This window comes from Melanaphis sacchari, unplaced genomic scaffold, assembly GCF_002803265.2.
Source record: "Melanaphis sacchari strain LSU unplaced genomic scaffold, SCAv2.0 Contig4_pilon_pilon, whole genome shotgun sequence".
Lineage (NCBI taxonomy): Eukaryota > Metazoa > Arthropoda > Insecta > Hemiptera > Aphididae > Melanaphis > Melanaphis sacchari.
Genome location: NW_020271335.1, coordinates 1193868 through 1210114, shown reverse-complemented (window position 1 = coordinate 1210114; position 16247 = coordinate 1193868). Strand labels below are relative to the sequence as shown.

At 24.5% G+C, this 16247-nt stretch overlaps 1 protein-coding gene across 3 annotated transcripts in view; it reads left to right on the top strand.

Moving 5' to 3' along the window:
• The window catches only part of LOC112599111 (leucine-rich repeat-containing protein 24), a 140834-nt gene extending 130921 nt beyond the window's left edge, over positions 1–9913 (top strand). For 2 of the 3 annotated variants that reach the window (XM_025345861.1, XM_025345862.1), the window contains one exon: positions 7940–9913. In XM_025345861.1, the coding sequence (XP_025201646.1) occupies positions 7994–9868 (1875 nt within the window). In that variant the 5' untranslated portion in view covers positions 7940–7993 and the 3' untranslated portion in view covers positions 9869–9913. Of the gene's footprint in view, positions 1–275; positions 324–7939 lie in introns of all 3 variants that reach the window. The other variant, XM_025345863.1, reaches the window with a different exon arrangement.
• Positions 9914–16247: the final 6334 nt, after the last annotated feature.

The window sequence follows — 16247 nt, the reverse complement described above, 5'->3', positions numbered from 1 at the left end:
TGCATGATGTTTCAATTTAAAATGAGAACAAAAAAAAAAAAAAAAACTAAAATTAAGCAATGATTATTTTAAGGTATTTTTTTTTTACAATAAATAATAATTAATACAGTTTCAATTCGTAACATATGTCTATGTCATATAGCTTATATTATGAAACATGCACGCTATATAATAATAAATCATATGCAATTAATAATAATTTATTATATATTTTGATTTATTAGAAAAAATTAATTATAATAATATTATTTTTTGTACTTTCTTGTTTGTTTAAGAACTGTTGTGTTGAGGTGCGACTGGCTTACATTACTAATTATAATAAGGTAATAATTATTCACTTAAATGGTAATATTAATAAGCTTGTCGACAATAACTATTATATTTTAATTTTCATATAAAATTACATAGGTGTCTATTAAACCTATATATTCACGAATAGCCAACGATGAACACTTTATTATACATTAAAATTTGTTTCTGATATAGTTATAAAAATGTACAATTTATTTCAGCAGATAATTTTAAAATTACATCAAACTGTTCAACTGGTTTTTATAAATTATTTTGTACAACTTATAAATGTGCACTTTATTAAAATAAACTTAATAGTACTTAAAAAATTGTTGTTTAACTATTTAATGATTATCAATTATTATTGATTTATGTCAAATAATTTTTAGTATTTAAATTATTAGGTATTGGTACCTATTTATGTAACATATAAACAATGTTGAGTTATAAAAACAACAATATTCAAAAAATTCAATTTCAATATCGTAATATTGTTTTTAATATTAATATATATCATGGTAATATGAAATCTCGCTGAAAATAATAATTACATATTTTTAAGATTTTTAAAATAAGAGATAGAAAATCATTTAATAAATTAAATGTAAATATATTAAAATACTTTAAATAATTATTTTTATTTGTTAACTGTTATAATAGTGTCGCTAATAGTGTTCTTGTTGGTATATACAACTAATACAAACTAAGTAGTTATATAACTAATATAAAATAGTAAAATTATCATTTATGAGATATGTTTAATCAAGTATTTAAATGTTGAATTAAATATTAAAACAAGATATATACTATAAATTATAAAATGATATGTTTCACCCGATGACTGTCTAACTGGATTTGATTAATGTACCTACGTAAAAAGCTTGTGGCGACTTTAAAGTACTTATATTACACATTTAATGTGTAATTATTTGTAACTATTTCTATAGTATTACGAATATTATTAAATGCATATGTGAAATGAGAACAAAATATCTTTATGTATAGACTATAATTTATAAAAACCAGTTTAAAAATAATAGGTACTACTTTTTTTTTTAGATTCAGTTACAAATATGCAATAAATACAAACACAAAAAAAGTGTTCATTAGTATTTCATCCTGTACTAGAATATAATTTAGTTTTGTGTAAAGTTCGTACATACCTGATGATATAGTAAAATTTATACATTACACGTTATTTTACTTAGTAACTTTAGTTGCAAAATAACTGCTATTTATAACAATATTTAACATATGTTTCAGTTAATTTAACACTAAAATAAATACAAAAATCAAATTTAATTAATATTGCATAGATATCGTGTAAAAGTTATTGTTGTCTTCAAAGACAATTTTATGTTGACTGAAAAATGAACATATTATAAAACTACATTGTATATAAATGCAGATGGACATAAAACTAAACACGCATACATTTGGGATTTGAGATACATTATGCATTGTTTAGGCGACTCCGTTTGGGCCATTGGACTGTAATATTGTTGATACTGTCTTTTCACTTACGTCAGACCCTTCTTGTGAAGCTGTATGTGTTCACATAGATTCCTGTCAGTTTTGGGCTGTTGGTTCCCGAAGAATCACAAATGTACGAACTAAATGTTTTGTAGATCATTGATTCGTATGAAAAAAATTTTTTCGTTTTTCTCAATTTTCGGGTAAAATCATTTCTTGGAGTAGGAGTCGATGGCTATATATTGTTTATCGCATTTTGAAGTGAGTTCTAAATTAAATTTGTTGGTCTTATTTTCTTTTATTCTATAATAGCATTTTTTCTAGTCCAAGAAACTATATAATATATATGCGTCAAGGATTATGTGTTTTGTTAAAAAGGTTCATTGAAGCTTTAAAAATTTGCTTGTGAATAGAATCTATTTTTGCTGACCTCCTTAAAGTAATATTATTCACCAACCATAGCGTACCAATAAATGTCCGTAAAAACATATTTTGGACTGCTTCTATTTGACTCTAGAAACGTTGTAATAGATTTGAGCCCCAATTTGGCTGTAATCGGTGAGATTTGGAGAAATGTATAGTTTGAGAACGTTTAGCTTTTGTTGTAAGGACAAATGACTAGAGTTAATACTGGATGTAGGTGTTCGTTATGTAGCGTATATGCCAACAATCAACTTGAGGAAACCGACCATGTTCAGTAACCCATGTATCATGTAAAATATATTGGCTAAAGGCCCCGACACAATAAGTACGTTAAATGTGTTACAGAATAAAGTTTATATACTAGTTTAAAGCAAAGACATATGCACGATTAGGCTTACAATACAAATACCTCGAGTATTGAGTTGTATAAACAGTTATATAATTTATAATGAAAGGATTGATCAGTATATTTGATTTTTTTTATTTATAAAATTAAAATTACATAACATATTATACTTAATGATGTTTAATACATTATCGTTCAACTAAAAATATAGTATAGATATTTTTTAGAATCTCTTAGCAATCAGGTACTAGCTTAAGAAATATCTCAAAAGGGATACTTAATTACATTCTATCAACATTAATTTTAAAGGTAGCTTACTATTATAACTGTTAAACATAACTATATATGATGTATTCGATTTATTTAATTACTTTTTTTATTCTAAGATTGAAAGTAAAAAGCAAGATAATATATATAGGTATGTATATTTTCTATAAAGTTTAAATATTTAATTTTCATTGAATACATTTAATTTAGTTTTTTTTTTTTTTTTTAATCATGTCATTACATTAAAATAAAATAAGAAAAACACACATAAATAGATACATAGAATTGTTGTCATTACATTTTTAAAATTAATAATATGACTTAAATAATATTTATTTAAATCTTGAAAAAAAAAAAATAATTTTACGGACTGTGGTTTTTAATTACTAATAACAACTGACAATTTTATTTTAATATCAGATATAGTTTATCACATAGTCAAATGTTATACCTATTATTGATAAAAATAGTAAACTAAACAACATAATTAACGATGTATTATATTACAAAAAATATTTTTATTGTGATCAAATAATTTCTGAGTTTTCAAAACATAAGATGGTTATTAGTTAAATATCTATAAATATTTTTGTAAAAAGTAATAAAAAATCAAAATCATATTTTTTTAACATAAATGGATAATTGAATATTAATTATAATGCTGAAGTAAAGGTTGCTTAAAAAAATGGATGTACATATTTTAAGTACGAGTAAATACATATAATAATGTGTATTGCATTTCATTTAGAATTCCTGTACACCTTGACTATAATCTTGAAAAACATAGGTATTTGGAGTGGGTCTTGAATGGTTGTGGATGTATTTACGCACTATAAAACCACAATACCATAAGCAATTAACAGTTTAGTACGTAATACGCCATCTTTAGTGCATAAAGCTTTGAAATACTCTTTATGTATTCAAGTTTCTAAGTAATCCAAACAATACACTTATTTCTCCTGAGGCAGCATAATGTAGCTTTTAGGTGTGTTATTAATATTGACAAAATTTCTACCGACGGAGATTCTAATGTATAACGAGCACATGTTATGAATGAATAAAAAATTACATAGATTGCAAGTTAAGACTTAAGACCAGTGATTTTATTGTTCTTATGTATTTATACCATATACTATGTATCTTATTCAACTATAAAAATATAAAAATCGTACATCTTCAAGTTGTGAGATTGCAAAAAGACACTTTGTTGATAAAATTGGATTTTAGATTTGTTTAAAATATTCATCATTGATGGTCTCTTGAGGGTAAAAAGAAGATGTATAGTAATAGAAATGGAACCGAAAAAAAAAGATTTTTTTTTAATTCGATGATACTACGTTCTACATTATGTTTGGGTCATATTGTAGGATGAATAGACGTTGGAATATTAAATAAATATTATTAAAATAAAAATCGTGACAGCTGGTTTACGATCAAGCTGATTATTTTTAAATATATTATAATATAGATTTATAAATTGTTTAACGCTATACAATTGGTTAAATTAATTATAAAGTACTTATATTAATTTATTTTGAAATCAAAAAGGATAATTATAATTTTAAATCCAACCAACTTTACAAGTATAAAAAAATACGGATAATATACTAGTATGTGCATAGCTTATACCAGGACATATTTTTAAAAAGTAATGATAACACAACTATAAAACTCCATACGAACGTTCATAGATACGAGGGCAGCTTTTAAATCGGCGTATCAGAGACGATCTTTGTTATCTTTTTTTCACACTATGTAATGGTCCTTCGTCAATTTGTGTTATTTTACCAATTCCTTTGAAAAATCCTGTTCTTTTCAAAATTTCTTTGTATCTAGTGGTAATCTTTATAACTGTTTATCCAGTCACAGAGTATACTACAATGAATTCTCGTCTCCCTACAAACTTCATTAAGAACTAAAAACTACCAGTGAACACATGCAACATTTTTATAATTTCACTTGAACTAATTCTACTTAAACTATTTAAATAGCTGAAAAACCATAAAAAGTGTTCGTAATAAATATAATTCTGTAAATTTCAAAACTGTTTACAGGATGTTTTATTTTATCTGTCACACTTGTTTATATATTAAATATAATATATACGATTTGTTGAATAATTCTTTTTTCTATGATAAGCTTTATATGAGGTAAAAAAATAAATGATTTAAGTAGAGTGAAACGATAAGTTACCAAGTTATTTCATTTTGTATTTTTGATTAATTTATAATTATCAAATCATATTTACGTATCGTAATTTGTAGTAACAATTAACACATTGTATATACTATATACAACAATTATATATTTATTTTAACTAGAGGTAGTTAAAAAGTTTAAGTTTATGTTTAAGATTAACCTACAATTTTAATACAACAAAATATTTCTTATAATGCATTCACCATTTTGTATTTTTAAATATATTTATAGTTCATTGTCTTTCATTTTTAAAGGTTACAGCATTAGAGTTAAACAAAATTACTTATGTAGCAATGTCTATAACAAAATTTTTTATATTTAATATAAGCACAAAATACACATAAATAGCAAGCACTGAAAAATAGACAAATAGGTAACAGTTTATGTATAAACTTTTGTCACTAATAAGTAATAGTAATATCGTAGTACAAAGAAGAACACGTAGAATGAAAGCCGTAAGTTATTAAACATTTTTAAATTCTGCTAGTATGTGATGTCAATGTTATAATATTATAATTATTATATTAAGAGTATTAATATTAAACTAGTGATTAGAGTTATGACTAAGAATTAGAGACTATTGAGTTAATTAGTTTATATTATATGATTAATAATTAAAATATACTAATATATATATATTATTGATAATATTTTGTTAATATTAATTGTTATTAATTAAATATTAATACTTTTGAATTATGGATGCACATAATTTGTTTACAAAATAAATCTTGCCAAAAATCCATTCACCATTCACTGACTACATCATAATATTATTTTTTCACAATATTCTTGAAACTTTTTTTTATTCGATTCAGTGTATCTGCAGTAAAATAAAGTAATGTATATATAGGCTTATAAAATTCCACTAAGTTATAGGGAAATATAACTTTTATAGGAAATATATATTTCTTGAAGCTTAACGATGTTAGTATTTGATTTTCTTTTCGATAGAAGTGAAGAAAACAGAAAACTTTGACCATACAAAAACAATAGTGCAATCAGATCTCATAGGTGCATGCTTTTAAATGCATCATGTTTTGCTTTGTTAATGTTCGGTTTCTTGATAATCTGACGAATGTAATATCATAATGAAATCACAAATATTGCGAGCCTGTAGGGAAATATGAAATCCTTTTATTCAGTTAACCTTTCAACAACCAAAATAAATGGTTTTTACTGTTAGAGACGTAGTTTTCGGCATTTCTTATATCACAATAGGTACAATATTATTAATATTATTTCATATAATATGTTTTATTAATATAAATTTAAATACAAATTTGTTTAATGTTTAGTTTTTATATATTTGCTTTATATTACGTATGTTTAATTTTTAGAAATTATTATAAAAATGAATATTATACATACATTTAATATGTACATTGTACATTAAAAAAAAAAATGGAATAAAATATTTATAAACAGCAATTTATGTTATATGATAACATTATTATATATTTTGAAATAAACCTATTACAAAAAGATTCTTGCCTCATTAAGGTTAAAATAATTTTAAAAATAAAACTGAATCATAAACTATAAATTATATAAATGTATACGATATAATATAATTGTAAATAACTATTAATTATAGTTTAATTATTTAAACTTTTTAAAAGTTTACAACGTATGTATACGTTCAAGTCTAAGTATATTTCAAATATTATTGAACTAAAAATTTTCTGAAATGTATGTTATAATATGCACTTAATAAATCAGTATTATTATGATTAATTAATTAAATCAAATAATTAAATTTAAAAAAAAATAATAAAGTGTCTATTAAAATATCACAAATATCTTTTTAGAAAAATGTAAAATTAAATTATTCAATAATACCATAAAATGATTTAATATTTATTAGTTTATGTTTGATGCAAGCAATGCCGCAATCAGCAGAAATATTGTCATGGACCCTCTTTCGTGAGAAAGCCCTTTAAGACTTCGACAATAAATTAAATTAATACATACAACATTTGACCTGCACCTAGACCCCGATAATATATATAAATATATTAATTTCAGACAACAGAAGTTCTTTAAACATGAAAAAGTAAACATAAATTAATTATACAAAAATATTTTATTTTAAAAAAATTAAGTTTTCAGAACCAAAATTTAAATATTTAACTTTTACACACTTCTACAATAATTTATTTCATATTTTAACATTGCATGATAAAATTTAATTATTTAATATTTGTTATTTAATAATTTCACAATTATATTTTTTTTTACTAGGGAAATTCATCGGTTACTACTAATTTTTCTGGTTATTTGCATTCGACGTACAAATATAAAAAATCTTGATCAAATAAGAACATCTGTACAACCGCGACAGCTAATTTCAATTGTACTTTTTGGGGTGCGTGCTTAAATCTATTGCCAAAACGAAATACAAATTTCTTCTTATCAAACTATATGCTATATTCTTAACATAAATCAAGATATAGATTAAAAAAAAAAAAAAAAAAAAACTTATAGATATCACTAATATAAGAATATAATTTTATTAATTCAATAAAGATAAATGCATATATTTATGATATCTAAAAGTGTATTTTATATCATAATATATTAAAATTTCAAAAAAAAAAACAATAAAAATAGTTATTTAACATAATATAATATTAAGTATTTTACTTTAATGAAGTAACAAAAAAAATAACCAAAAAAAAAAAAAGTAATAATAATAATGGTGACATAATAATAATACGTATCTCTAATGAAATTCAATATTATTTATGTTTTATACCTACATAATATAATGTTGCTATATAAGTGGATAGAGTTGTGTCCGTTTAAACATATTTATTTTATATCGATATCTATTAAAATACAAAAATATTTCATCAATTTTTTTCACGTTAATACATAATATATAAATATATAAATAATTAAATCATTTTTTACTTATATCAATTTTAATTTTTGTAGAAGGACTCTATGTGGCAACACGTGCTGAACATAAGATGACCAAATGCGTGGACAATGCCCGGTGGCCAGCCAGTGCAGCTGATCGTCATGGTGTTGGTGTATTGTGGAACAATATTTGCAGATTGGGCCGATTGTCCAACTCCTTGTCAATGCAAGTGGAGTTCAGGGAAAAAAACAGCGTTGTGCAGAGATGCCGATTTTACCGATATACCTTTATCGCTAAATCCAGATATGCAAGTACTTGATCTGAGTTCTAATAACATACGCCACTTACCGGAGGACGCATTTAAAAAAGTAGGACTCCTTAATCTGCAACGAGTATTTTTACGTGGCTGTGGAATACGAAATGTTCATAAAGATGCATTTAGAGAACTGAAAATACTTATAGAACTAGATCTTAGTGATAACTTGATTGGTTCATTGCACCAAGAGACATTTTTGGGAAATGAACGACTTCGTGTACTCTATTTAAATGGAAATCCTTTAACTGAAATTAAGGAAGTTCAATTTCCCGTATTACAGCATCTTCGAACACTAGAATTACAACACTGTCAAATTAAGCGAATTCATAGAGATGCTTTCTTGCACTTGTCTTCGTTAGAGTCTTTAAATTTAAATGGAAACCTATTAAAGTGGTTATCAGAAACTGTATTTTTGCCAATATCAAAACTAAAAACATTATCTTTGGATGGAAACCCGTGGGTATGTGATTGCCATCTAAGGAATTTTCGAAACTGGTTTGTTTCGTCAAATTTATACTCGCACCCATTGTCATGTATTGAACCAAATATATTGTCGGGTATTCGGTGGGAGAATATAAAACCACCAGAGTTTGCATGTCCTCCATTAGTCAAAATTGACAGAAACAGTGTGTTAGAAGATGCTGGTAATATTACTTTTACATGTAAAGTGACCGGAGATCCTGAGCCAGAAGTGAGCTGGTATTTCAATGGACATAGTATAGACAACTATACCGATCGAATGGATGAAAATCGTACATGGCTAGATAACAATCAAATGTGGAGTGCTCTTCACATATTCAATGTTTCAGATGTAGTGGCTGGCGAATTTACTTGTGAAGCTCGGAATTTACGTGGGAAAATGTCAGCCAATGTATCCTTAGCTTTACCAGAAGTAGCAGTTGCTACGACATTGAGTAAATCTAAATCTATGTACTTGGTTATAGTTTGTGTAGCCGCTAGTGCAATGGTTTTATTATTTTTAATAGGCTTGACATGTTGCGTATGTCAAGTGAAGAAATCTGGTGGACGGCGTGATAGTAAGACTAATTTTAAAGGAAGTACTAGTTTCAGCGATGCAGACAAACGACTTCTTGACGCTAGCATATCCACTACACAAGCTGGTAGCTGTGAAATGCTTGGTGGCTCTTCTTGCCAGGACTTGGAGCTCATTGAACAGTCATTACAAAATATCCCATTGGCTTCCGTTTGCGATCAACAACCGGTTCACATAACTATCGAAAGTCATGACCCTAATTCTAGTTTGTCACTGTACCCACCACCACCAGAATTTTCCACTAGTATTTTGCCATCAGTCAGTGGTTTCGGAAATATATTTATTTCAGTATCAGTAAGTCAAGAACCACCAGACCCTGAATCTAGGTATCCAGACTTGCTTGACATGAAACACAGACAAAAACAAAACGTTAGTGTTGGTACCAGCTCAACCCATCATCTTCCACCAGCTTCGTCATACTACGCTACTATGCCAAGGAAAAAACGATTAATAGACCATCAATCCATCAAATCGGTGATGCCAAATTACGATAACATGGGTCCGAGAATTACTGCAACAGGAAGTTGTACGAACCTGTCATCGTTTTCTAATAGCGGTGAATCTTCCGACGATATACCACCGCCACCACCGCCACCTTTATGTACTGGACACACTGATTACGTGGCTCTGTAATTAAACAATAATTTAAGTACTAATTGAAAAATAATTTTTTAGATCATTAATAGATAAATATTTTTAAAAAAAAATACTTAACTAATATGTAGGATTTCGATATTGTTTACAATATTAAATATTATATTAACGAAAAAAAAAAAAAAAAAAACAAAACAAAACTTATGTAAAATGTTTGAATCAAAATAACATTTGGAAGAAATCTGTACAGTCAAAGTTAAATACAATTTAAGAGAAAGTATTGTTACTATTGACATTTAAACATTACATTGAAAACTTAAGTCGTATTATCCGTCATCAATCACATGGCATTTATTAATGGGGCAGTATTATTAATAAAATAGCATTATAGAGGAAAACCTGAATACAATAAATAATGATGAGAAATAGAAAGAAAAAAAGTAATCATTGTATAAATAAAAGTTTGGTCTTGTTTAATATTTGTATGTTTTTTTTTACAAAGTCAGTAGGTTAAATTTGACAATCTATAGTTTTAATACTTAAACGATAAGTATTTTATGTTAAAATGGGAGTCAAAAATCTTATTTTCTAATTAATCATGGTTTTATTATCGCTTTCTATAAAAAAAAAAATATTTACTAAAATACATTTTTTCAAGAAAATATAAAAATATATTGTATTTCTGTTTAATTATAGTATTAGATTGTAATTTGATTAATTGTTAAGTTTAAAATTATTTATAAACATAAATTTCTGAATCTCATTAAGTTATCAACTTAATCAATAACTTTTAAATGGCAAATTTAATTTATTAATAACTTACATTCATTATTAAAATTTTAAATTATTATTTAAAGACTATACCTAAATAAATATAATTTTATACCCCGTGAATCTTTTATTTTAATTTTTCATATTCATTGATAATAAAACAACACATTACAAGACATGAAATTAATAAGTAAGATACAATATAATTTTTCTCCTGTAACAAATATTACAATAAAATAATATAAAAAAATTATATCAGATAAAGTTATTAATTAAAAATAATTAAAAATTAATTTAATGAATGTACCACATAAGTAATATTTTGAAAACTTCATCATCCTCAGTTTAATTTAAACATTGTAACGTATATTTTTATCTTTAAAAAAAGATAAGTAACCAAAATTCAGTCGATAGTATTATAATATAATACATTTTAATATTTCTTATTACACTTCTATAAAATGTTAAAAGTTGTATACTTAATAGTTTGTACTATTGCTCGTTGATTTAAAAAAAAAAAATTTTTTTATTTAATGTGAAAATTTATACTTATTTTTAAAGTAAGACGATTAGACAATAAATATAACAATTATATACCTAAATCCATCTAACTTGGTACTATTTTTAACCATAAAATTAAAAAAGTAAGATCGATGTGAAAATAAATTATTACACTATATCGATCGGTTTTTTTTTCTATTTACTCTATTAACTTAAACAAATCTCAGAGAAAGTGAAACCCATTCGTATTATTTGATTTAAAATACATTTTTTACACATATCATTTTAATTAATTATGTTTTATTACTTTATTATATAATTTAAAAATGTGTTTATAATTTATTTTTTATTTTTTAAGAGAAGTAATTAAAAATTAAGAAAAAAAATATTAAATGTAGGTTTTGGCATATCATGTGATTATAGTAAGAATTATATATGTAGTATGCATACCATTTTATTATGAAATCCATAAAAAATTAAATCTTACAAAATAACAAAAAAATAACACCCCTGAAAATTTCATAAAAATGTTTAATTCTTTGGTTGATAATGATAGTCTATATAATATTATGTACGATATCCTCATATAATGTCCATTAAGATTAAATTAAAAACTACAATTATTTTCAATAATGAAAGTAGGCCTTGTTAAGTTTCATTAAGTAATTATATTACTACCTACTAAAGTTTTGTTATGAACGATTTTATCAAGTTGATAAAAAAAATGAGTTATGATGAAGTAATAGTATTATTTAATTAATTGTGAAAAAAAAAATAAGAAAACAAACATTGAAAAACCAAAATAAATCTTTGGATTTAAAGGTTTAAGATATTATTTTTTTTATATTACATTTGAATTTATTTAAATATTTCAATATTATTTCTACAAACAAAAAATATCAATTTTTTTTTTTTAAATTATGATTTTTGTAGATTGTGACAAGTAGTTAAATAACATTGAAGTTCTGTGTTTAAAACGTGACAGTGTAGCTTATGAATGCATATTATAGACGGACCTACAGGATACAAAACTGTCTTTTATTATTAAAATAATTATTATTATTGTAAAAAATAAATACCAAATGTAATAATTTTAAGGTATTTTATTTATTCTGTTTGTATTAAGTTTTATTTGCTTTTGACGCCACAAGACGTATTCTTTTATCTTCTTTGAAAACATGTCACAAAAAAAAAAAAAAAAATTGTATTATTCTATAGTTATGAATAAATATGGAATTTTTTGTTTGCTTTGAAATAATTATAAATATTTATACACAGATATAATATATATGTAATAAATATATGTTCCTTGTTGGTGTTAATAAATTATATTGTACAGTAAAAATGTATGTCAATAATTAAGCAAAATCTAATTCACAATTTCTTTTTTGTTGTAGTTTATATTTCATTACATATTTATTAAACATGATTTGTAGTTTATTGTAACCGTATGTGAAATAAAATGAAAACTATATTCAAAATTAAAAACCTTGTTATTTTTAACATCTCAATTTAAAATTCATTTAAATTGATATGTTATTTAATTAAAAAACAAAATTTATTCAATTTTAAACAGAGGCTAATAAAAAAAAACATAATTAAATGTTTTATAAGTATACAATGAATTATTTTCATTGATATGACTGATTTTACTACAAGTATAAAGATACGAATGATATGATTATACAAATACAAATATAAATATAAAAATGTATTAAAAAAAAACCGTGTTATTTGTTCAGACTATGTTAACCACGTAAAACGATACAATAATAATAAAAAACTGGTAGGTCACTGTAAATATTATACTACGTATGTACTGATATTTTATTATTGTACTCACAGTGACTGAATCCTCATCATATTATCATCATACATTTTTAATTTATGGGTTTTTTCACTTTTAATTTGATCTTAACTGTCAGTTATTTTGCTTTTAATTCTTCATTATATTATATTATTATAATCATAGTACAAGTATATTACCTATTTTCTAAACGAAATACTCTTGAAGTCTTTTTATACATTTTCGTTATGGCTCTTCGTATTAAACATATTATATTCGTTCATTTTATGATATTATTTTGTGAAGAAAATATTTGAACACCGACTATAAATCAAATGTTCAAAATAATAAAATTAATTTGAACTATGCGGTTCTCTATTTAAAAATTTTTGTTAAAATAATTTTATATACTTATTTATTAATCACTTTTGATATTAGTTTCGTATTTAATTCATTGGATTCGTGATTTGATTCTTAACATCATATATATATATATAATAATCAATTTCACAAAAATCTAATAATAGGTATTTAATTAATTATACAACCGATACTTAATTAATTCATAGAACAAAATTAATCGTATTAATTAAGTGATATCATAAGATATTAAAGTTAATGATAAAAAATAAAACATTCTTTTTCCTATATTATTTTTACAAACTAGATTTTAAATAGTAGCAAATTAACTTTAAACACGACCATAATTGTAATAGATATATACTAATATGTGATTTAAAATTATAATTTTTATAATACTCTGTAATTATTTTCATATATTATTATACAAATTAAGTTAAACCCACTTCTAAAAAAATACAAATTAAATTATTTTAATCTTTTTTCTTGAACTATATTTATAACTGACAGTTTATTAATCGATTTTAAATATTAAATACAAGTTTAAATAACAGAGTATGTAAATTAATTAAAACTTCTATTTGTTCTGTTACTTAGACATTATATATTAATAATTTCATGATGAAGTATATTAATTTTGTTTTATTAAATTTCCTTATATAAAATTATAAAAATAATAATACAATAATTGAATAATGTAATAGAAATGTAGAATACATAATAATACATAACTCTATAATGTATACAAACCAATTAATTTTTATCTAAATTCTTAGAACATGATCTTTATGTAAATTGTAAAATAATAAAATATTTGATATTCGTGGTCATCGGTATTTTTCCCGAATCGAAATTCCTGAATGCATTTTTCCCAAAAGTCCAAAAAAGGATAGTAAAGAATTAGTAATATAAATGTTTTTATTATTATTATTAACCAAGTTAAGCGACTCGTTACTTTTTATAATAGCGACAAGTTTCCAAATTAGGTGATTGATGTGTGCATGCGCGATGCCACTCATCGCATAATTATCCATAGTAATTATATAATTATCCAATGGATACTGTGGATAAAAATGCGAGAAATTGTGTTTCGCATGCGCATATCAAACACCTTATTCGATGACTTGTCGCTAATATCGGCAACATTTTTTTGTATTAATATAATACGCCATGGCTTCATCCATAGAATATATCTAAGCTTTATAGTAATAATGGTACGTTTTTTTCCGTTTTATTGGTGTATGGATAGCGGGGCAATAATAAACCAGTACCATTTTACTTACTTAACTTAATTTACTTTTTCTTATACCTATTAGCCTAATTTAAAGAGTTATAAAAATTTTAACTTTTTAGAAAATATGAGAGATAAAAGCCATCTAACCTTAAAATTCCCGTCTAAAAACCAGCAATCACTCTCGGCCAATAACTCTGAATTTCTTCGAGTTTAAAACACAACAACTCTACCTTCACTGACAGAATCACCATCGAGCGAATCATAAATTAAAAATGTTTCACACATAATTATCTTCTGATACTGATCGGAAAGAGTACCCAAGTCAGAAAGTGTTTTCGGATTAGGCGGCAATTTTTTCCTTATATGTAAAATAGAGAAAATTAGAATATATTCATAAAAAAGTGGAAAAAATAAATACCTCCAGAATTGACGCATTAACTTTTTTAAATTATCACGGTTAGGTAGTTGATTGAGAAGACAATCAGATAGTCCAGCCATCTCTGTACGTAATATTTAAGCGGGTGCCGGGTGGTAGTTGTGGTTGGTCCTCAGCCTTCCGCTTCAAAGAATATTTGAAAATCTCTGATTCACACTGTTCTTGATTAGGAACAAGATCATTATCGCCCAATGCTGGTTCTCGGACGAAATATTATTGTTTTCTGGAATATTGAAGGTAGTGATTATTCTGGCTTTGCACTCTTTCCTATGTACTTTTTTGACATTCCCAGTATGTTTTGCCGTTGACTGGTTATTTAGACAGCACGTAAATAAAATCACCATAAATTAAGTTTGTTTCATCCAAAATTTTAATTTCAGCCATGATAGTGAAGATAAATAAAATTAAAAAAAAGCTGCTTATAAATAAAACGCACTGAAAATGAAAATGAAAGTATAACGACAACTGATAATACGCGGATAACGATATTATAAATAAGAATTATAACGATTTACGTGTATAAAAGCGATAATAATCATAATAATAATATCACACAGCGCGATGATATTGGTATAAAATTCAAATCAATTAAATTTTCATGTGACAAAGATAATAATGATATAATATATATATTATACATACTAATATATGTCGTAATGACGGTAAATTGCGATAAAGGCAAAATACCCATACTTTTTCGTAAATACTTTCTTTATCTTTATTTAATAGTAGTATTTTAGTTATAAGTATAAAACATAATACATATAAAATACACCAGTAATAACATTTTTTTTTTTTTATTTTGAGAACAATAACCGTTGGGAAAAAGGTGTTCAGGAAAACAGGTTTTGGGTTTTTGGATTTTCGGGTAAAATACTATTCGGGAAAAACGGCGGGTACCGATATTCGTATTTCAGTATTTAATTTTTTTTTTCTTTAACTCAAAAATTTGAGATGACCGTTTCAAGTTAAAGTTTAAGTAAAAAAAGCTAAAAATACAAAGATTCTCGTCAAACCGACTGGTGAGTGGTGATGTATTATTTTTTTAAATCAAAAAGCAACACTAAATGTTTTGCATTTGAAAATTGATTACGAGAATCAAATAAATTACATTTACTGAGGTTTCTTTAAAATTTGTACAATTAATTTGTAATTTTTCATAACATTTAGGAAACAAAATAGTTCCTTGTAACTCTAAACTGTCAAGAATCAAAAACTTGATTTCAAAATATTAGATAAAAGCAGGGCTTACATTTGAGAAAACAAAATTCGTTATACGTTATTTACAATTAAAACGTTATACAAATTTTGCATCTATTGTTATTCAGAA